Source organism: Bufo gargarizans, chromosome 8 (assembly GCF_014858855.1).
Source record: "Bufo gargarizans isolate SCDJY-AF-19 chromosome 8, ASM1485885v1, whole genome shotgun sequence".
Lineage (NCBI taxonomy): Eukaryota > Metazoa > Chordata > Amphibia > Anura > Bufonidae > Bufo > Bufo gargarizans.
The window spans coordinates 153,826,874-153,850,432 of record NC_058087.1 but is presented as its reverse complement, the minus strand read 5'-3'; the positions used below and the strand labels follow the sequence as shown (position 1 = coordinate 153,850,432).

The 23,559-nt window shown below is 43.4% G+C and overlaps 1 protein-coding gene across 2 annotated transcripts in view; it reads right to left on the bottom strand.

The window, feature by feature from the left end:
* Window positions 1–1,204: 1,204 nt before the first annotated feature.
* The window catches only part of EMP2 (epithelial membrane protein 2), a 62,093-nt gene continuing 39,738 nt past the window's right edge, over window positions 1,205–23,559 (bottom strand). The window contains exons 1-5 of one of the 2 annotated variants that reach the window (XM_044303620.1): window positions 17,613–17,725; window positions 8,540–8,651; window positions 7,245–7,344; window positions 7,004–7,150; window positions 1,205–2,410 (exon numbers count right to left, since the gene is read on the bottom strand). In XM_044303620.1, coding sequence (XP_044159555.1) covers window positions 2,235–2,410; window positions 7,004–7,150; window positions 7,245–7,344; window positions 8,540–8,617 — 501 coding nt within the window. In that variant the 5' untranslated portion in view covers window positions 8,618–8,651; window positions 17,613–17,725 and the 3' untranslated portion in view covers window positions 1,205–2,234. Of the gene's footprint in view, window positions 2,411–7,003; window positions 7,151–7,244; window positions 7,345–8,539; window positions 8,652–17,612; window positions 17,726–23,559 lie in introns of those variants that run through there. The other variant, XM_044303619.1, reaches the window with a different exon arrangement.

Here is a 23,559-nt window from a genome sequence, read left to right as displayed (position 1 = left end):
ACGGATATAGCAGAGCGCTGATCCCATAGAAATGAATGATGGGCTGCTGCGCATGCGCAGTGCACCCTCAACCGCTTTCTTGCTCAGTTTAGAAGATAGGTGTGGGATCCGAACGTATCAGATAATGGGGGCATATCCTAACTATATGCCCCCATTCTCTCAGATGAGAATTCCCCTTTAAAACATAATATTCTAGCTGCTTGCATACTGTGTTATAGTGTGTTGTAAGCCTGCCCCTAGAGGTGACTGCAGAATATTATAGCTACACAGCAGTGTTGGTGCTTTGTATCGGTACAAAGTTCTGAACTCTATAAAGAGCTGATCACAAAACAAATATAAGTGGTCTTGTCAAGAAAATTGCTTCTTTTTCGATTGTTTCAACAAAAAGTTATTCCATCTTGGACATTGAGGGCATATCGGTAGGATATGCCCCCAATGTCTGATCGGTGCATGTCTCACCTCTGCGCGGCCACCCTCCATTCATGCCAATGGGAGCGCTGAAAATAACCAAGTGCTGGCTCAGCTATTTCCATAAGCCCCAGAGAAAGGAAAGGAGTGGTGGCCCCGCTTGAGTGATGCGCTTACCATTAATTTCAATGGGACTTCCAAAAAGTAGCCAAGCGTGCTGATCGGCTATTTTCAGGGCTTCCGTAGGAATAGATGGAGGGCAGCCGCACATGCGTTGTGGGCTTTGTGGGCTCTGATCTAAGTGTAGATGCAGGTCCAGATGTGGGACCCTTACCTATCAGACATTGGGTGCATATCCTAGCAATATGCCCCTAATGTTCTAGATGGGAATAACCCTTCAAGTGCATGGAGATGGCGCCGTTTCTGTATGGCCTCGGGCACATGAGCTTGGATCAACAAAATACCCATTTCTCCACTCCTATCAGTAGAAATGAGTACTCATCTGCAATATGGGCAAGAATAGGACATGTGCTATGCTTTGTGGAACGGACATGCACATGACATCTGTGTGCTGCCGTTTTTTGGGGAGCCATATAAATGAATGGGTCTGTGTGCTATCCACAAAAAACTGCGGATTGGACACAGATGCAAAATATGGCCGTGTGCATGAGTCCTAAATAAAAGTCGACCCATTTATTTTTTCTAATCCACTCCCTTGAAAAAAAAATTTATGCCCTGCCCTTTGGTAATATGTTCTCAGTAACGCATTAAGGAATAAAAACACAGGACACCATCATTTGTAAAGCAATAATTTTCTTTTGTAACAATAAAATGACCAATTTCCATACCTAGACTTAAAACTACATGCAAAACAGATCTAGGAACAAATCTGCATTTTATATATGTACAGCGTTCAAGGGTGAAGGGGTAAAATCTGGCTATAAAATGAGCAAAACTTCCAATAATTATGCTAAAGCAGACAATACATATCTGTAAATTGCAAGACAAAGTCAAAAATCTGGAATGTCCAATGAATAGCAGCATGGCTAGATCATTTTTACTCTTCCTTCTATGCATTACGAAAAACGTAAATCATTCCTGCTGCTGTATACATTTTCAAGGTGTATTTTGGTAAACTGGTGAAATATATTGAATTTTCAGTGTAGGTTCATCTTTCCATAGAATTATAAAAAGTAATTTATTTATTTTTGTAATATGCCTATAAAAGTTATTAGGATTCAACATCTCCTAACATCACTGTAGTCAGAACCCCCACTCAGTGTTAAATGGTCTGTTCCACAGCTACTGTCTTTATGGAACATTCCACAGCACTCTAATCAGGGGGGTATCTGACTACACCAAGAAAACAGTACGGTTAGCATAAAACAAAATCTTGTGTTTTGTAAAACATTAACCTACATGATGTTTTAGGTTACAAAGAAGTCTCCCAAATGATAATTGAGATGTCTTAGATTCAAAACCATCCAATCCCCCCTCCCCTTCTCTCGGAAAATAAACTTGTTAAATCTACAACTACCAACCAAAAAAAAAAATATATTTATATAAAATTAAAACATAGTTCAAGTTGTAAAACATTATACATGTATTGTAATATTCAAATTCTTTCCCATTAACCAAAGAAGGGTCAATGTTCCAGGATACGTGTATAATGTGTCATAGTCTTAGCGTGAAACATGCTAAGAGAACAGTACGTGTTTAGGAAACCTTACCATTTACTACACAACCACTTCAAAATGATTATATACAAAATGGTTATCTGTATTTGGTCTGTGTAGGGATAGGATTCGTCTAGCTGATGTTGCGGCTTATTTACGCTTCCTAAGTACCAAGTACATGATGCTGTTAATAAGGGTGAAGGCAAAGGCAATCCAAGCTAGAATGAAGGAGTATCCGAACGTGCCATCCTTTATGTCTTGTTCTTTCGAATGGATTTGGTCATGCATGGAGGAGTAGATGGCGGCAGCGATCATAACACACAGACCTGGAAAATAAAAAAGGAAAAAAAAGCAGATATAATTCTACAGGTCTAGATGTATAATTAAGCACAGAGACCTGTGCCCGAGGGCAGCAGATGCTGAGATGGTGCTCACTTTCTGCATGTTAAAACTTTTTTCTTAATCCATGAAGACAAATTAAAGGGACGTAATAAACCAGATGATATAAACTCCAGAGGCATGGGATGGCACTACTATAGTCTGCCTGGTGCTAGAAGCGGACAAATGGATGAGCTGTAGAACTGTATGGCAAGATTCCTAAAAACGATGGACTGTATCCTACAGATGGAACATGATCTTAAAGGGGTGATACCACATAAAATTATTTATTAACTTCTATAGGACTGTTTTCTGGAATTGATGGTGTGCCCAGCTGTCTAAGGCTACTTACACACTTGCGTTGTTATTTTCCGGTATTGAGATCCGGCAGAGGATCTCAATACCGGGAAAAAAAATAATTCCGTTTGGTCCTCATGCATTGTGAATGGAAAGCGATCTGTTCAGGATGCATCAGGATGTCTTCTGTTCCATCAGCATTCCATTTTGTTACCGGACACAAAACTGCTGTAATGGGGGGTTTTGTGTCTGGTCAAAAACAGAAAAAAAAAAAAACAGATCAGTCACTGAAAAAGTGACTGATCTGGTTTTTTTTTTTTTTTAAGGAGCCTAAAAAATAAAAATGATCTGTAACCCATTGACTGTATTTAGTGATGGATCAGTTTTTTTATTTTTTTATTTCACACAACCGCATCCCAATGGAGCGAATGCATCCTGATGTGTAAAATCTAAACCGATCCATTTAATTCCAGTATTGAGCTCCTCTGCCAGATCTCAATACCGGAATTAATGACGCAAGTGTGAAAGTAGCCTTAGGCTATTTTCACATCTATGTTTTTATTCAGGTTTTGAGATCTTCTGCCAGAGGATTAAACTGATCAGTTTTCTCCCCATCCATTGTCAATGGGGACTAAACTGATAAGGATTCATTTGTTTGCATTAGGGCTGAAACGATTACTCGATTAAATCGAGTAATTCAACACACCCAAAAAAAAATAATCAAAAAAAAAAATCGGATACATTTTTTTTGCATCGAAGATTCGTTTGTGTCATGTGACCATGGAGTGGGAGTGAAGAGATTGCTATTATTCCCGCTCTGTGGTCTCCCGCTGCGCTTGGAATACTCCCCATTCCAGCAGGGGGTCTCCAGACACTTCACAGCACGTCCATGGTTCCACGCTGCACTGACCTCCTTACGTACACACGCAGCGACCTGACGCACTGTGTAACATCAGGCGCAAAGCAGCGCAGAATGATGGAGTGTAGGCCGTGCCCCTGCTGGAAAGGCAAGTTGGTGAAACCAAGGGGGTAGGGGCAGTAGACTATGGTACAATGGGGGGGGGGGGGGGGGCTGATGGCACTGGGATTGGGAAGAGCTAATGGCACTGGGGGGAATGGACCTGATGGCACGGGAGAAAGCTGATGGCACTTGGGCTGATCGCACAGTGGGGAACGAAGGGTGTTGGGGACTAATGGCAGGGGGTCTGATGAGTTTTTACAAAGAAAAACAGTCTATTAATTCATTTTTTCTTATTAGATTACTCGATTAATTGTAAAAAAATAATCGATTACTAAAATAATAGTTTACTGCAGCCCTAGTTTGCATTAGTTCAGTTGCGTTTTGGGGCAGGACACAAAACCACTTCAAGCAGCATTTGTGTCCGGTTTGCAAAACTGAACAAACCTCATCAGGCATGAAAATCTGTGTAAGTCAATGATGCCGGATCAGGCGCCCATTGACTTACAAGGATTTTCATGCCTGATCAGGTTTGGGTTGTTCAGATTTGATCTAATACAACCGGATACGGCCGAAACTGAGCCATCTGGCTGTATTAAATGCCAGATCTGAAAACCTGCCATCCAATATTTATTTCACCAAAATGTTTTTCTGCCAGTTAAAACCAGATAGTACACATCCTTTTTTTCTAATCTCTTTTTAATTTTCTGGTTAGTTTTTATTTTATTTCCTGAACATTATTATGGGGGTGGGCATCTTGCCTGATCTATTCTTAACAGTATTTGGAAGGCATTAAAGGGAACCTGTCACCGGGATTTTGGGTATAGAGCTGAGGACATGGGTTGCTAGATGGCCGCTAGCACATCCGCAATATCCAGTCCCCATAGCTCTGTGTGCTTTTATTGGGTAAAAAAAACGATTTGATACATATGCAAATTAACCTGAGATGTGTCCTGTACGTGAGATGAGTCAGGGACAGGACTCATCTCAGGTTAATTTGCATATGTATCAAATAGTTTTTTTTTTTTACACAATAAAAGCACACAGAGCTATGGGGACTGGATATTGCGGATGTGCTAGCGGCCATCTAGCAGCCCATGTCCTCAGCTCTATACACAAAATCCCGGTGACAGGTTCCCTTTAAGAAAATTTCTTTACGGCAGCCCCATGGGCCATAGACACAATGGTCTGGAAACGCTAGTTCATCTGGTAATGTGATCATTTGTGCTGTCACCTAAATCATCGCTTGCCATTTAAACACACTCTGGTGCTGGCAAACAATGATTCTGTATGGAGACGAGCAATGATATTAGCGATTGCTCCTCCCCATATGGCGGAGGAGATCTCTGCATGTAATCGTAGCGGTCTCCTCCACTGATGAGCAGGCGATTGCCAGGAAGGAACGCTTCCTTCCTTACAATTGCCTGGTACATTTCCAATGTAAAGGGGTCTTAACTTTGAACAAGTCTTTTAAAGACAAAGGGGATGGCAGGCATCCAGTAGCATCTCTCAGTACTGTAGGACACCGTTTCCCTGCCGCAGCACAGAGGAAACAAGCATAAACGATAGCTGTCCAGCAGCAAGGACCACATGATTGCTTTCTATGAGGAGGATCCATATTCTCTACATATTAGCAATGCTTTGTATAAAGATTCAAACACAAAAGGTAAAGTAAGGGCTTAACAGACGTTTCATTCATCTCTTTAATTAGGCAACACAAGACTACAACCAGCCTCAATTAAGATAATAAATGGATCAATATTCTAAAACCATGATCCAGAATACAGAATAATTATGGTTTCATAATAGTCACCTAATGAAATCATTTATTTCTTTCTGAAATTACAACAATGAACAATTAGAACATCTAATTAACGAGATGGATGACTATTAGTACAACAATGCCACGTAGTGTATGTGTGCGGTGCTCTTCCAGGCATGGCGGATCAGTTAACACTATCAGTTAATACAAGTCGTAGTTTTATTCCGGCCGCCTCTCAGCATTATAGTCAATGGGGTCGGAGTGGTACTCCGGGGGCACGCGTGCCCTAGCAGCAGCACGGATCGGACAGGCTGTTCACCTGCCGGAACAGCCTACCGGAGTTCCTTAACTCTAGTGTAAAAGTACCCTTACTCCTACTAATGGAGATAACCTTTCTAGCAATATTTTAACTTTTCCAGGAGCTTTTAATATCTGAAGGTTCCTTAGCTACTGCAGTAAAATTATATTAGTCTACATTGTTATTTCTGAAACTTACTTACGACCTCAGTTGAGCCGAGCACGTCAACGGTTATAGTTAGAGTATTTACCGCTCAGACATTTATGACATATGCCACGTGAGGTATCAAAAATGTCTGATGCACACGAGTCCCTCCTCTGGGACCCAAACCTGTCTCCAGAATAGGGATCCGCAACAGTGTCCCACATGTTGACAAGGCTGCCACATCCAGGAGGTGGTGGCCACACATTCTCAACATTAACTTCTATGGCTGTCATAGAAACAGCCGTATGCTCCCTGTTCTGGAGCAAGATGTGGATCCAAGAGGTGAGATCAGCATCTGTCAGATACTTGTGGCATATGCTGTGACAATACCAAATTAAGGCTCCTTTCACACTAGCGTTCGCTGGTCCGCTCGTGAGCTCCGTTTGAAGGAGCTCACGAGCGGACCCGAACGCAGCCGTCCAGCCCTGATGCAGTCTGAATGGAGCGGATCCGCTCAGACTGCATCAGTCTGGCGGCGTTCAGCCTCCGCACGGACAGGCGGACAGCTGAACGCTGCTTGCAGCGTTCGGGTGTCCGCCTGGCCGTGCGGAGGCGTGCGGATCCGTCCAGACTTACAATGTAAGTCAATGGGGACGGATCCGTTTGAAGATGCCACAATGTGGCTCAATCTTCAAGCGGATCCGTCCCCCATTGACTTTACATTGAAAGTCTGGACGGATCCGTACGAGGCTATTTTCACACTTAGCTGTTATATGCTAAAAATAATGCAGACGGATCCGTTCTGAACGGAGCCTCCGTCTGCATTATTATGATCGGATCCGTTCAGAACGGATCCGCCCGAACGCTAGTGTGAAAGTAGCCTAAGCTGTCCATACACAGTAGATAACAATTGGCAGATGCAGATACTGGATCTACCAACAGTCTAAGACTGTTGACATGACATTTATGGCTTCTATTTAAAGTATGCTCCAGAATGTATACATTAAATGGATGCTTCCACCAGAAATCTCTTACATTTAAGACATATCAAGCTCATTCCACAACATAATTGCAATACTCACATGATAGCATCTGGATAACTGCAGTAAGCACAAATCGCTCTCCTTGTTTAAGCCGAAACAGTTGGAAAACAAAGCTCAAGAGTCCAATGCAACACAGAATGGTGGACAGGATCATGGTAGCCTGAATGGCCTGGATAGCCTGAAAATCTAAGGAATAATAAGATATATCATTATTAGTATGCTCATTCGACTTCCACTTTTTATGGAGAATGGATTATCTCACATTCATGCTAGCACTTACAGTCATTAGTGCTGTTGATTTCTGTGCAGTCTTGAGTTCCATTAATGTTCATACAGGTTCTCCAGATGTCAGCGTAGAAGTTGTTTCCAACCCACCAGGCCTGTGGACCAGAATGATATTACAAGTTCAAATCATGTGTATTTTGTGATGTGTCAGGTATTATTCCTTTTGCTAGTTACTTGTATTTTACAAGTTTTGAGAGCCTTGCTAACAAACTCTCTGCATCTACTACAGTTTGGGATGAACCCATTGAGTTTCTGTGCATGCAAAGCCGGGATAAGCCTGACAACTGTAAAGGAGATTTTCAATCTATATAAAAAAAATTAAGTTAAAAGGCTATAAATGTATGGTGTATGGCTATAGATGATTGTCGGCGTCTGAATGCTGAGGCCTCCACAAAAGTCCAGCATGAAGAAGCTCCTTCAAAGATCTTCCAATCAGTTCTCCCAGGAACTTGAGATTGGTGACAGTCCCAAAGATTAAGGGACACATATATTAAGACCGGCGTTTTAGTTGTAGGTGTATTTCTGTTTGATCAATAACCCCCATATTGTTTTAGCGTGTGGCATTTTTAAATGGTGTTTTTTGCATGCCTAGTGTTTTTCCTAGAGGAATGTAAGTGCCCCCCCTTCTTCTGTAGCTCTGTGATACCACTTTCGCTAGAGAGCTCTATGGTTAAAAAAAAAAAAAAAAAAAAAGCCATTAAAAACGGCTACACACATTGGGAGAAGAAAAATGCAAGATTCAGTTTTTTTTTTTGCGATTTGAAAAAGAAATTGACCCCAAAAATGCACCTCAATTGTAAAAAAACATGAATATGAAAAATTATGGGGGTCATTTATGTTTTAGACGCTGTTCGTAACAACCCCCTATAGCTGATGGTGGATCCGCTGAAGTTATGAAGAGGCGCCTACACCACACCTACTTTTTTTAGACCTGGCGTGAGCGGGGAAAAGTTGCAGATTGCGGCGCAAATTACCTTTGTGCTGCAATCTGTGCCAGAAATACACCTAGTATAGACCTGGCGTGAGCAGGGAGAAGTCGGAGAAATACCCCTAATTAATTTGTATTTCTGTTTAATAAATGACCCCCTTAGTTTTTATCAAAACAGAGGAGCACATATTAGATTAAAAAAAAAGACCTCAGTGATGGGCAGTGGCCTTCGCTCAGCTGTAATATCTTTGGTTAGTGTTTTTCCATTGCTCTGGCGCACGCACACACACACTTTAATAATGTGATTTTTCATAGCAAAATAATTGAACAGAATGAGGACGTCACATTGTGCAGGGACTTACATTGTCTATTGTAGAGATGAAGAGCAATGCTATGGAGGTTATATGGAAAATGATAATAAAAGCCAGCACGACCAACATTTTCACTCTTCTCAGATTTTAGATCAAAAGGAAACTGAAAGACAAAACACATGCAATGGATTAGTCACATGGGCAATGACTATGTTTGCAGCTATAAGGATGCACTGAAGCTTGTACGGTAGTTTACTGGTGCAAGAATGTGCAAATACCATCTAGACTCATACTTAAAGAGCACCTATCACGCTCCTGACATGTCTGTTTCAATAAATAACTGTATTTGGCATGTAACATTTATTATTGTGTCTCTATGCTAGAAGTTTACAACTAAAAAAGGTACAACTGGGTGTGTGTCCCTGCACAGTCTAACACTATCCAATCAACGCTGATAGTTACAGACTGTGCAGGGACACAGCCCCAACCAGTATCACCCAGGTGTACCGTTAGGCCTCTTTCACACAGGCGAGTTTTCCGCACAGGTGCAATGCGTGAGGTGAACGCATTGAACCCGCACTGAATCCGGACCCATTCATTTCTATGGGGCTGTGCACATAAGCAGTGATTTTCACGCATCACTTGTTTCTCACGCAACGCAGGCCCCATAGAAGTGAAGGGGGCTGCGTTAAAATCTCAAGCAAGTGCAGATGCAGTGCGATTTTCACGCATGGTTGCTAGGAGACGATCGCGATGGAGACCCGATTTTTATTATTTTCCCTTATAACATAGTTATAAGGAAAAATAATAGCATTCTTAATACAGAATGCATAGTACAATAGGGCTGGAGGGGTTAAAAAAAAATATATATTTAAAATAATTTAACTCACCTTAATCCACTTGTTCACGCAGCCCGGCTTCTCTTCTCTCTTCTTCGCTGTGCACAGGAAAAGGACCTGTGGTGACATCACTAAGCTCATCACATGGTTCGTCACATGATCCATCACCAAAGGTCCTTTTCTACCAGCTCATCAAAGTAGTAAGAAGAGAAGTCGGGCTGCGCGAACAAGTGGATTTATGTTTTTAACCCCACCATTACCATTTTACTAAGCATTCTGTATTAAGAATGCTATTATTTTACCTTATAACCATGTTATAAGGGAAAATAATAAAATCTACACAACACCTAACCCGAACTTCTGTGGAGAAGTCCGGGGTCGGGTCCCAAACATTCAGATTTTTCTCACGCGCGCGCAAAAAAAAGAAACAAAAAAACGCATTAAAAAATGGAAACTTGAGCATTTTCCCGCAACGCACCCTATCCAGCCCTCACACACACACACACACACACGCCTGTGTGAAAGAGGCCTTATTTAAAAACTTCTGGCAGGAATAATAGAGGAATGGCAAAACGTACAACTATAACAAACGATTCCCCAGAATGTTTACACAGGGAATACACGTAGTTACCAAAATGAACATGTCAGGGGAGGAGACAGCGCCACTTTAAAGATTCAAACATGTACTGCGTCCAAATTACAAATAGATATCAGCTTTCCCAGAGTCTTTGTTGCTATAATTAGTGCCAAATTTATCAATTGACGAACGAGGCATGGATATATTTGGTGCATTTTTTTTAGCCTAACAGATTGCGGAGAAAAACATAGCAACCAATCAGATTCCACCTTTCATTTTCCAAAAGGCGCATCCTCAAACTGCGGCCCTCCAGCTGTTGTAAAACTACAACTCCCACAATGCCCTGCTGTAGGCTGTTCAGGCATGCTGGGAGTTGTAGTTTTGCAACAGCTGGAGGGCCACAGTTTGAGGATGCCTGCTCTAAAAATGAAAGATTGAATCTGATTGGTTGCTATGGGCAACTAAGGGAGAGTTCACATCATTTTCCGTTCTTCTGATTCCTCAGAAGAACGGAAAAAGAAAATAGGATCCTGTAAAACCACAGATCCTGGCATATGATTGAGATCTGAGATTGTTTATTTTAGACTGAAAAAAACTCCTGCGAGCAGTTTTGATAAATCACCTCCATGGACAGCACGTCCTCATACATTGAGCTGTTGCTTCCCAGCGCAATTTAGAAACTTGACCTTTGAGGAGCTTACTATAAGTTTTGATCAAAATCCATAGGCCCACTCACCACATCAAGGTAGTCCCTATTGAGTGGGTTCCTACTCTAAATTGGCACAGCCCCACAAGACCGCTATTGCAACGCATCACCTGCAGAAGGCATGACCCAGTAGCCCAACCAAACCCACAGGGACAACAGCTACCATGCAGCACTGCACAATGTGAACAGTTCTCAAATGCTCACCTCCCCATAGGGTCTCAGACTTTTTAGTTGCGCGACACATGTTGCCATTTAGCAATATGTAACATGTGTCACATTTATTGTAACGTTAGTCTATGGTTGGATTTTTGGTGCGACCGACGCATCGCAGTCGCGGCATGTCACAGTACGACCTCAGACTATCATTGTAATAAATGTCGCACAATATTGATGATATTTCGCAATGTAATTATACCGATTTTGTCAAGCGACTTACGGTCACCCTAAATCAGCTGGACAGGCTAACTTTTCAAAACTGGAGCGAGTGGAGTTAAAATGCTAAATGTACAACGTTGTCAGCATTCTGGAGCGCAGGACGTGATAAATCTCCGCCAAATATGCCTACGTGCATTATCCTCAGAACATTAGTAGGCCTCAGTCTAGGATCACAATAACCACCTCTCAGTCTGAAAGAGGTCTTCTACACTTGTAATAAATGTACATGATAAACACGTTGAAAACAGGCCCCTCATTCATCATTATGCCTGTTTTAGGCATGGAAAATGGTCTAAGGATCTAGGCCAGAAAAGGAGCTGGTGTAGATTTAGACAGGCAGCAGATACACCAACGTTATGTAGAAGCTAATGTTTCTACATAAATTTGGGGCATCCAGGACCAGCTAAAGGAGTATTAAGACAGTCGTCTAAAACACCTTCAATTTATCAGATTTGACCAGGTGTATGTCTAGCAACGGCTCACAAACTTATTTTACAGGCACTTGTGCGAAAGTTCTCCAGTCACAACCATTTCAATGCATAAACCTTAACCTTTTTTCTTTTAAGTTAGTTACAGTTCTGTGCATTACCTCTAACTAACACAAGGTGGCAGCAGAACACTAAATATTTGCACAAATTAGTTGCTCATGATAAGGATTTGATTTTGTTGTATTGATGTTAAAATTGACACCAGCCCCAAATAAAATGGCTCTGGAAGGTTACAACTGAAAAGAGTTTAGAATCAGTGCAGCATTCGTGTAACTGTAGCCATAGCAGCCATGCTGGCTTTTTGCTGTAGTTCCCTGCCCCCTGATCACCGCTATAGGCTTCAGGCCTGCAGTACGTGGGTGCACTCTTTAGGATGAGGGGGGTGTTTTCATTACTTGTAACTATAACCACCCTCATTCATAGGAATACACCCATGTGCAGCAGTATATGGGTGAATTTCTATGGATTGTGTGTGGGGGGGGGGGGGGGGGGGTTATAGTCACATTTAATATTAACACTGTCCAGGGATTGTACCATAATTGACCTCTGTATATTAAATGTGACCATAAGCCCCCTCATCTATAGGAACACACCCATGTACTAGAGTACTTGGGTGCATTCCTATGGATGGGGGGGGGGGGGGGGTTATAACAGGTGAATTACGGTAAACTGGACAGTGTTTATATTATATGACTATAACCCCCCTTCATCCATAGGTATGCACCCATGTACTGCACATGTTTTAGCCCACCTTCTGGTTGAAAATATTTATTATTTTCCTCCTCTAAGGCCCCATGTTCACGGCCGTGTGCGGGCCGTGGAACCGCGGCCTGGATCCCTCCTGAGAGCAGGAGCGCACGGCGTCACTGGTTGCTATGACGCCGTGCGCTCCCTGCTGCTGCCGCAATACAGTAATACACTGGTATGATCTATACCAGTGTATTACTGTACTGTGCCGGCAGCAGGGAGCGCACGGCGTCATAGCAACCAGTGACGCCGTGCGCTCCTGCTCTCAGGAGGGATCCAGGCCGCGGTTCCACGGCCCGCACACGGCCGTGAACAACGGCCGTGTGCATAGGGCCTAAACCTGGGTGCATCTTACATTCAGGTGTGTGTAATAAAGCGAAAAATACGGTATGCATTTTAAGTTTGGCAACTAAAAATTTGGTTCCCAAATTTTTCCGTTTAGGAGCCAATGGCTCCTGGGCATTTTTTTGCAGTCCTATGTAACACTACAGATAGCATAAGGTAAAAGGGTTCTCTGGGATTTATATATTGATGGCCTATCCTCAGGATAGATCATCAATATGGATTGGTGGGGGTCCGACTCCTGGCACCTTAGCCAATAAGCTGTTTGAGGAGACCGCAACGTTCCAGTAAGCGCCGCAGCCTCTTTGCTCAGCGCTGTCATTTGATAGCACTGTGCTTGGTATTGCAGCTCAGCCCCAATCACTCGGATGGAACTGAGCTGCACCTAGGCCATGCAACGATGAATGTGATGTCATATGGCCTAGGAAGAGACTGTGGCGCTCACGAAGCACCACAGCCTCTTCATATAGAAAAAAATATATAAAATGGAAGGGAGGGAGGGGCCCCGAGTTGAGTAGACAGTCCCAGGCCCATCATGCACTTAATACACCCCTGGTGGGGACTCGCTCTGGTAGACAGGATTAGCGGACGCAGTATAGAGGCAACAACAAGTTCTTTGGATCAAACATTTCAGTTTTTTATTTACACTTTAGGCAAGTGACAAAACAAGCAGTCATATTCAAACAAAAAGTCACCTTGCTGTGTTGGTGGAAATTCACATTATGCACCAATTCTGCCTCAAAGAGTCCTTGCTGATAGCAGCACCAATGCCAAACAGGTAGCGAGCCTTCATCTAGACACCCAGATCCCAACACAGACACGCCTTCTGAGCCCAGCTGCCTATTTACGGACAGCCAGATGCTGCCAAAACCCGGACAGGCATATAAAAAAATTAAATAAAATAAAAGAGCCGGTATTTTAGGCCAAGTTACGGCCATTATCAGACACAACCATGCCTGGTTGTAGGTTGAGTGGCGAGAGCCACAGGTCAGTCTGGTCTCTTATCCCCTGCCACAGCTCTGCGGCGGTGTGCTGTTTGTCACCTAAGCAGATCAGTTTAAACACGGCCTGTTGCCACTTCCCCACTGCAGTGCTACACTGCTTCCAGCTACTGACTGATGGCTGACTGGTTCTGCAAGATCATAATTAAGAGATGGAGGAGGCGGAGGAGAAGGGGGGGTTTGCAACCACTAACAGATGGTGGTGGAAACCCTGATTGAAGTAGGGCCCGCAATCCTTGGCGTCGGTAGTACCTGTGCCATCCCAGGGTACGACTCGCTCCCGGCCTCCACAGCGTTCACAAAGTGTGCCGTCAGGGAAATGTAGCATCCCTGGCCAAAAGCACTTGTTTGTGTGTCAGTCCTTCAGTGGACCTTCCCAATAACTGCTTTGGTCAGGGCACGGGTGATGTTACGGGACACATGCTGGTATAAGGCTGGGACTGCACACCGTGAAAAATATTGGCAGATGGGGACAGAGTACCGCGGGACAGCTGCCGCCATCAGGCTGTGGAAAGCCTCAGTGTCCACAAACCAAAATGGCAACATTTCCAGGGCCAGCAGTTTGAAAAGGTGCGCATTTAATGCTATAGTCTGTGCATAGCAGCCAACAAACGTGCGGGGTGGAAACTCGAGCACACACGTTATTCGGCCGAACACCGCGATGCTCGAGTAAAATTTGTGTTTGGCCGAGCATGCTCGCTCAACAATAGTGATGACGTCACATGTCACCACGCCAGCCGGCATGATACGTAATCTTGCGCCACACAGGATTTTGCCCAAGATGTTCAAACAAGATGGCGGTGGCAGGCCTGTCGCAAGCAAATGGAGGCGGTAAAAAATATTTATTGTTAATTTTACACTCAGATGGCGCGATCATGTATAAACGCGGCATCTGAGGGGTACAATGATGGGGGCGGCGCTATCTCAGCTCCCTGTCATTGCACCCGCTACTTACAAAAAAAAATAAAAAATGCACTTCATGACAAAGTAATTCATCACGACGCGAACTTTTTTGTGAAATTGGCGGATCAGCCGAATCGAACTTTTAAGAAAGTCGCTCATCTCTAAGGCCTCTTGCACACAAACGTATTTCCTTTCCGTGTCTGTTCAGTTTTTTTTGCGGAATGTATGTGGAATAATTCCTTTCAATGGGTCCACCAAAAAAAACGGAAGGTATTCCGTGTGCATTCCGTTTCGCAAAAAAATAGAACATGTCCCATTATTGTGTGAAAGATCAATTTTTCCTGTATATTTATACACTTCCATATTTTTATTTTACATAATGGCGCAAACATTAATTTGAATACAGAAATTTTGAAAAATCCAAATTGCATCAAATAATTAAATATATAAGGCAGGCTCTAATATACGGATAGGAACCACTTTCTGGATCGATATTGTAAATGTCATAATATAGATCTATACCCGAGGGACGTTTAAGAAGGAAAGAGGGATAGGGAGACTTGGATCAAAAGTAAGGACACTTGGGAGGTCTGCCTATGCGGCTGTTTCAATTCTCTTACATTAGGTGGTGGGTGAATTATAGCTACAACCTTAAGTGCAGAAAACCTTTAAACGGACCTCTCAGATGGGAATCCCCAGTTTGCCGCCTTCTGTTATAGCCTCGGTGGAAAGTCGCTGAAGAGCAGCTCCCTCTGTCTTGGCACAGCGGTTGCCCAATCATTTGCAATGTTTGGCTGTCTGCAGCTTCCGGCAATATCAGCAGATTGCCAGATAGAGAGAGAAGTTCTGCACCAGTCATTAATAAGTCTCTTTTCACACTTATCAGGTGGATTTCCATCACCCATCAAATAGATGCATACCACTTGACATATTTTATATAAGGCCACTTGCACACTCGTGTTTGGTGCGGAGCCATCATGGATCTGCACAGACGGATCCGTTCAGATAATACAAACGTCTGAATCCATTCAGAAGTTTGTATTATCTTTAACATAGCCAAGATGGATCCGTCTGGAACACCATTGAAAGTCAATGGAGGACTGATCAGTTTTCTATTGTGTCATAAAAAACGGATCCGTCCCCATTGACTTACATTGTGTCAGAATGGATCCGTTTGGCCCAGTTTCGTCAGTTAGACACCATAACGCTGCACGTGTCCGCCTCCAAAGTGGAATGGAGACGGAACGGAGGCAAACTGATGCATTCTGAGCGGATCCTTTTCCATTCAGAATGCATTAGGGCAAAACTGATCCGTTTTGGACCGCTTGTGAGAGAGCCCTGAACGGATCTCACAAACGGAAAGCCAAAACGCCAGTGTGAAAGTAGCCTTAGCTGGGGGTTTTATACAGTAAAAGAGAAATGGTATCCCTGACTTATACTGGCCCAACTGGTCTCCATTGGGTGACTGGTCTGCTACTAGCTTTCTCAGGCTATACGGTAAACGTACACTGATGAATTTTGTACGCATATGCGTTTCCACAAAAAAAAAAAAAAAACACATGTGTTACTTGTGGTTTTGTGCTTTTTTTCTGCTTACATGGTAAAGAGTGATATTTCGAAATCCGCATGGCAGGTAAATTTCCACATGGAAAGAAAAACTAAAATGAAATCTCATACACTTTTCTATATTTTGCTGCAGTTTTTCCACATGATAATCTGCCTGGAAAAAAAACATGTAAGGCTACTTCCACACCTGCGTTTGGTGCGGATCCGTCTGGTATTTGCACAGACGGATCCACACCGATAATGCAAACGTTTGTATACGTTCAGAACGGATCTGTTTGCATTACTCTGTGAAAAAAAAAAAAAAAGTCGAAGTCAAACGGATCCGTCCTGACTTACATTGAATGTCAATGGGGGACGGATCCGTTTTCAAATACACCATTTTGTGTCAGTAAAAACGGATCCGTCCACATTGACTTACATTGTCAGTCAGGACGGATCCGTTTGGCTCTGCATCGCCAGGTGGACACCAAAACGCTGCAGGCAGCGTTTTGGTGTCCACCTCCAGAGCGGAATGGAGACTGAACGGAGGCAAACTGATGCATTCTGAGCGGATCCTTATCCATTCAGAATGCAATGGAGCTAAACTGATCCGTTTTGGGCCGCTTGTGAGAGCCCTGAAACGGATCTCACAGGTGGACCCAGAAACGGCAGTGTGAAAGTAGCCTAATCCGCAACATGTGCAGGTAGCCCAAGTCCTCATGCACACCTTCCGTGGTCTGCAAAAAAATATAACCTGTCCTATTCTTGTCAGTGTTTTGCAGACAAGAATAGGCAGTTATATTAATGGCTGTCCGTGCTATTCCGCAAATTGCAGAACGCACACGGACGCCATCCACGTTTTGCGGATCCACAATTTGCAGACCGTAAAACACACAACGGTCGTGTGCATGAGGCCTAAGAGAAATGGACAGAAGTAGTCTACAACCAAGCTACAGCCTCGTTTGCTGTCAGCATTGTGACAATTATGATCAATCCAGATTTATCCTGTAGGTCAGGCTGGTTGCTAGGGGCACACTGCCTAATAACAGCTTTTTAAAAGGGGTTGTCAGGCAGTGCATCCCTAGCAACCAGTCTGTCTCACATTATCCAGCTGTAACAAACCAGCAGGCATGTACCCACTGTGCCACTGACTGGCAATACCCTGGAGGGGCGTAACTAAGCAACACCAGGTCTTCACTAGCGCCTCTGGTGGTGAGGATAGACTTGAACCACGGTAGTTGCCAGGGGCAACTCCAGAGCATAAACAGAGTCAGTGGCAGCTGGTCCAGCAGAGTCAGACAGCGATACAGATCAGATACCACAGACACACAAGGCAAAAGCAGTTACCTGTGCCGCAAGCGATAGAAGCTAAGCGGCCCCAGGCAGAGCTGCACACAGATGGCGATTCCACCTCCGGGGAAGCCAGGGACCCTCTTCCAAAGGCGAACAGAGAACAGACCAGGAACATAACATAATACAGGGCAGGTACAGACAGAATAGGACATGTCAAATACACCAGAACAGAGCAGGTACAGACTAACCATGCAAAACTAGGCGACACCACGCAGAAGGGTAACTGAAAATCCCCAGGAACAGACATGAGGTACAACCTAGCAGCAGACAGGACTCGGGACAGACTGACAAAGACTGACCCTCAGGAGCACAGCTACAGGTCTATCTAGCTGGGCAACGAGGCACCTGGGAAGACACACCCAGGCACAGCAGACAGGGGAAGTTAACCCCATCAGAACCGGAGCTCAGACAGACACACAGGAACAGAACCGGACGTTGCCCCTGGGGACCAGCATACACTGAACAGACTACAAATACAGTCAAAGGGGTACACACGTACACGGGCAGGCTCACACTAGATACCGGAGCCAGCACGCAGGCCCTAGCAACCAGCCAGCACAGGAGGCAACCTGCAACCAGTATGCTAGGGAGCCTGCAGCCAGTATGCTAGGGAGCCTGCACGGCAACACACGGTGAACTGCACCGTGACATCAGCTCAGTGCTGAGCGCATTCTGGTGCCAATATGAAGGCTTGGCAAAACAAACCACGCTTTTCTTTATATCTTTCTGTCATTTTAATTGTAGTAACCTAGTGGATAATATAAAAATGTCCGTCAAGCACTAGAATAGTGAGCGATTCAGTCTGTACATCAGTACAAAGAACTCGGACCGGCTACTTAGTAAGAAACACTAGATATGAGCAGGACAGATTGAAACACTACTGTATATGAACAGCACAAGGGGGCCCAAAGACACTTGTGCCACATAAGAAAACTCCAGCATTATATATATTTTTTGCCTCCCTTCCCCTGCCCACAAAGCACTCAGAATAGGGGCCCAAGCTGACCTCTTCTTGCACAAGGGCCCATAAGTCTTTAGCTATGCCCCTGGGTACAGCAACCAGAAACCAACATAATAGGGGCCTGCCTGCTAGCAGAAGGAGCAGCAGCATAGCCAGAGAATTCTGTGTGCTGGTAGATGCCACTAGGGGGCACTCACTGCATAATGATTTCTAGAGTTAGGTGGTGTGGAGCAAATATGTAATTAACGTGGACAACTACATTATAAGACCCATATTATGAACACCTGTACATAATTTTTTGACAAGCCCTTGGGGAAAAAGGGGTAATATTGGTTGTCTGAAGGTGACTTTGGGTATAAAGAGCAGACAGCAGTTTAGTTGAAGCGTACACTTTGCCCACTTAACTGTATGAGGCACTTACATTTTGGGCAGTGGCTGAGTGGGTTTACTGGTTTTGATCAGGTATGTTTCCTAAATGCTAAACACAGGCATGTTTTACAACTTTCACAACATCCCTCCTGTGAGCACCACGGCCAGTGACGTCAAGTTCATCGGTCACATGGCCCAGCTCAGTCCTATTCTCTATCCAATGGACGGTGCTGTTCTTGGTAAACTACAAGGAGGCCGTGGCACTCACCCTTAAATCGGATATTGATGGCCTATGTTGGGAATAGGTCATTAAAGAGGACCTTTCATGGGTCCAAAGAATATGAACTTCGTAGCAGCCTACATAGAGCGGCGCCCAGGGATCCAAGTGCACTTACTATTATTCCTGGGTGCCGCTCCGTTCGCCATCTGTGGCCCCCGTTAATTTATCAGCATTCGGTCTAGTTGGATGAGACGCCAGGGTCTCTCCTTCTCCCCGACAGCAGCGCTGTCCAATCACAGCGCAGAGCTCAGAGCCAGGGAGGTTTTTTTTCTCCCTGGCTCTGAGCTCTGCGCTGTGATTGGACAGCGCTGCTGTCGGGTAGAAGGTGAGACACTGGCGTCTCCTCCTACGTGGACCGAATGCTGAGAAATTACCGGGGGCCACAGAGGGCGAACGGAGCGGCACCCAGGAAGAATAGTAAGTGCACTCAGATCCCTGGGTGCCGCTCTATGTAGGCTGCTACTAAGTTCATATTTTTTGGACCCGTAAAAGGTCCCCTTTAATATCAGAATCTCGGAAACCCCTTTAACATAGTAGATAAACTGCTTCCATATTATTTTATGACAATTTCCATGAGTAAATGCCACAACAATGTTCACAAACCCCACACCAGAATCAATTACAAAGCAGAAAATGCATTTTCCTGTCCAAAACTCCAGAAGGCCACCACTCCTTTCCTGTACCGTATTCCAGGGCAATAAAACACACTTGCGCTTTCTCCAAACAAACAATACATTTTTGAATGATGACGAAAACGTAAGTGTTGCATGGGATAAAGTATCTCACAGAGAATGTGATCTGTCAGGCAGCAAGGGAATGTGGAGAAAGTGCACAAGCCTTACCTGGTGGGAAGTACAGGGACAGGTCAAATGAAAAATGTCAAGTCTGGAGGAGCAATCACTACAGTGAATATCTCAGTGGTGGCGGCAGGATATTCAATGAGCTGTTGCTCTGAAAAGAATAACCCCAAAGGCCCCCCTTCCACATATTAACAATCAGTAGGGGCTCCGCTACAGATTTTTGTGTTATGCCTCATTCACAAGTCAGTGTTTTGGTCATTGTTTTCCCATCAGTGATTGTGAGCCAAAACCAGGTGCGGCTCTAAAACACAGAACAGGATCAGATCTTTCCCTTAGACCTTATGTCTGTGGAGGCTCCAATCCTGGTTTTGGTTCACAGTCACTAAAGGAAATCACTGAACAAAAACACTGACGTGTGAATGAGGCATAAGTATCCAGGAGCTTCAAGTTATGTCTCTGCTCAGTGACTGACTGTATAGCCACACCCAAAGTGCCTACAACTCAGTCATATGGACCTATAAGGACTACATGAGAACTTAGGGATTTATCAAGACTAGCGCTTTCTGCACAGGCCCTGCTGCCAATGTCGCCATCTCCACTCCGCTCACTCTGGCCACAGGCTCTTCTGCTCACATCCCAAGCGAATGTGTTCCCCATTGTATATGCACCTGAACAGGAAGACCCATGGAACACAAACAGTCCAGATTCAGAACCTAAGCAGGAGAGCCTACAGCCGGTCTGAGTGGAGCAGAAATGGTGGCATCAGTGGTGCATTGGAAGGGTAACTACTGATAAAACTATCTTTCCTTCACAGGGTCAGAACACTCCAGGTTTTTCAACAAAGCCCAGAGAATCCCTTTACCTCACAGCATTATAGATCTTTGCAACGCATCAAAAACTACAAAAGACTGCGTTTTGTGGATTGGGCCTCAAGCAGACAGTAATCTGCTGATGGAATGCAGGGCAAGGACATTGAATTTATAATTTTCTGCAACCCTTCACATTATTTGCCATATTCCTGCTAGTAAAAGGAGCTTGTCTAAATAGTAACAAATTAAGGGAATGAAAATGAAATATATATATATATATATATATATATATATATATATATATATATATATATATATATATACACACACACATATATACACATACACACACACACATACTTGATTGTGAGCTCCACTGGGGACAGCAAATTATAATATCTGTAAAGCAGAATGTCAGCGCTATATAAGTTAGTAAGAAAGAAAAAAGAAATACAGCCTGTGTGGGAAATTCCCCTAGCAGGAGCTGCTGGAATAATTATTCACCAGAGAGGAGCTGAACAGACACACACTCCACTAAGTTTTATGGAAGCAGAGAGGCCAAAATAGGTATTTAAAACAGTTAAATAATGTTCCTACTGTTAATATAGCGATTAGAATGGTATACTGAACCAGTTATGTGTGTTTACTTACAGTTCCACCAATTGCAAACTACAAAGTTCTCAATCCAAAATCAAATTCCATATTGTAATCCAAATTGCATACAACCATACCAGATCATACTGCAATTTGCGACCAAATTCAGCAAGTGATCTATTAGTTAGACCTCAGATATACCTCTCAGAGAGATCATAAAGTGCTTAAATAACTTAAAGTGAGAACACAGATACTGAAGAGAGAAATATATCCACCATTTTATGTTGAATGACAAGATTGAACAGTTAAACCACCATCTTATGCATACCACAATTTTATGAATCTTTATGCAACACGTGTTTTCTACATGGCCTATCTGCTACAGAGGCAGCAGCGTTACCGGTGAAACTTGAAAAATTAGAATATCGTGCAAAAGTCCATTTATTTTAGTAATGCAAATGAAAAGGAATTGAATTAATGCAGCTTAAAATTAGTTTTTTTTAAAAGGTTCAATATTCTAGGCTCAAAGTGTCACTCTCGTCAGCTAATTAATCCATACCCCCTGAGCAAAGGGTACCTCAAAATTGAGACTTTGGGGTTTCATAAGCTGTAAGCCATAATCACCCAAATAACAACTAAAGGCTTGAAATATCTCACTTTGCATGTAATGAGTATCACCTTTTAAGTTGCATTACTGAAATAAAATGAACTTTGCATGATATTCAAATTTTTTTAGTTTCATCTGTATATGAAGAAAAGTTGAAGTTAATAAGGAAGTTATTTTGTGTGCTCTTTAAACCTACTGTTTCCATAGAACAGCGCTAGAGGAATTACAGAGTAATAGACAGTCTGGTTAGACGAAAAGTCAAAAGATATCAAAATTCTTCTAATGCCAAAGCGTAAAAGGCACTTCATAGTGCTGCGCCTGCCACATGAGGAGATTGTCAGCCAAGCACTCATTCTGTGGACAGCTGTCTCTCCAGATTGCCCTATATACATGCATGCAGGTCAATGGAGAGAGGGGAGAAAGTCGCTGCCAGACACCTCTTTACCTCCCGAAGAACAAAAGGATCCAACATTTTAAATTCCAAAATGTCTGATCCATCTCTTCCCCATCATTTCCTGTTGGGGGTCCCCCATACATATTAGATGGTCAGCCAGTACCACTGAAATACAGCGGATTTGGCTGACATCTAATGTGTATGGCCAGCTTATATTTCATCAGGTTCATGCAAGTTATACAAAAACTGGAACCAGATGCCGGAACATCACTCGAGAAAAGAAAAAAAAAAAAAAAAAAAAAAAAAAAAAACCTAAATAGAAATGTAGAAAATGAATAAAAATGCATCTGAGTCCAAGTCTATCAGAATACTTGTGTAATGACTGCACGGTCCATTAGACTTGCTTTGTGTTCATCCGCTGCTGCATTATGTCTCCATAATCACATGCACACCTCCTTTACAGAATGATGTTACAGCGTGACTATTTGTTGGTTGTAACAGAGTAACACTGATGAAGCGAGATCGAGAGAGTCTTTATACACCGACGACTACAAGCCTCAGGAAAATTAAAACCAGCTGTCTGACTTGATCTAAATTAGCTGATACTTATTAAGTTGGTCTTCTAATGAAACAAATGTTTTTTTTCAATGGATGTAAAGAAAATGAACCACATTCTTCTGCTTCTTAGTCCGTGTACTAATGACTTATGTGTACACTTATAGAAGTCCAGGGCAGTAATTTATTGCTAGGCACCTGGGGACAAGTGCCTAGGGTGGCTTTATTATGGGGCGGCATCTTGTGAGACATTGTATATATTTTTTTTTACAAGCGTGGTAAGGGGGTGGGGGGTGAGTTGCTACCATCAGGCAGTTTCCTAGCGTACTAATAGATTTATTACCAGCAGCACTCCCAGGGTCTCAAGACCTGTAAAACGAGGGAAAATAGGTAGGCAACGGGAGATTTCACAAGAGGATCGCCTGACATGTTCAGGTGCGGTATAGCAACAACAATTTTACTGATTGTGTCCAGCACAGGGTGCAAAATAGTCTTCTCCGTGAGAGGTACTTTTCTTGAATGTTGCATAATTTGGATACAGGTTTGCATGGCCAAACTCACAGATGGGAATGGTGGCAATGCAGGCTATGGTGATTTTCCCCTCCTGATTTGGTGTTTGGTAATATATGGGTATACTGTGGTCATGTCTTAGCCCTGGGTCTACATGTAGGCTTTAATACTGTTGTAGGGAAACTCCTACCTACACCCTCTTCTCAGATGCTCTGTCTGTGGGCAAACACTGTCACCACCCGCTGCCATGCCTTGG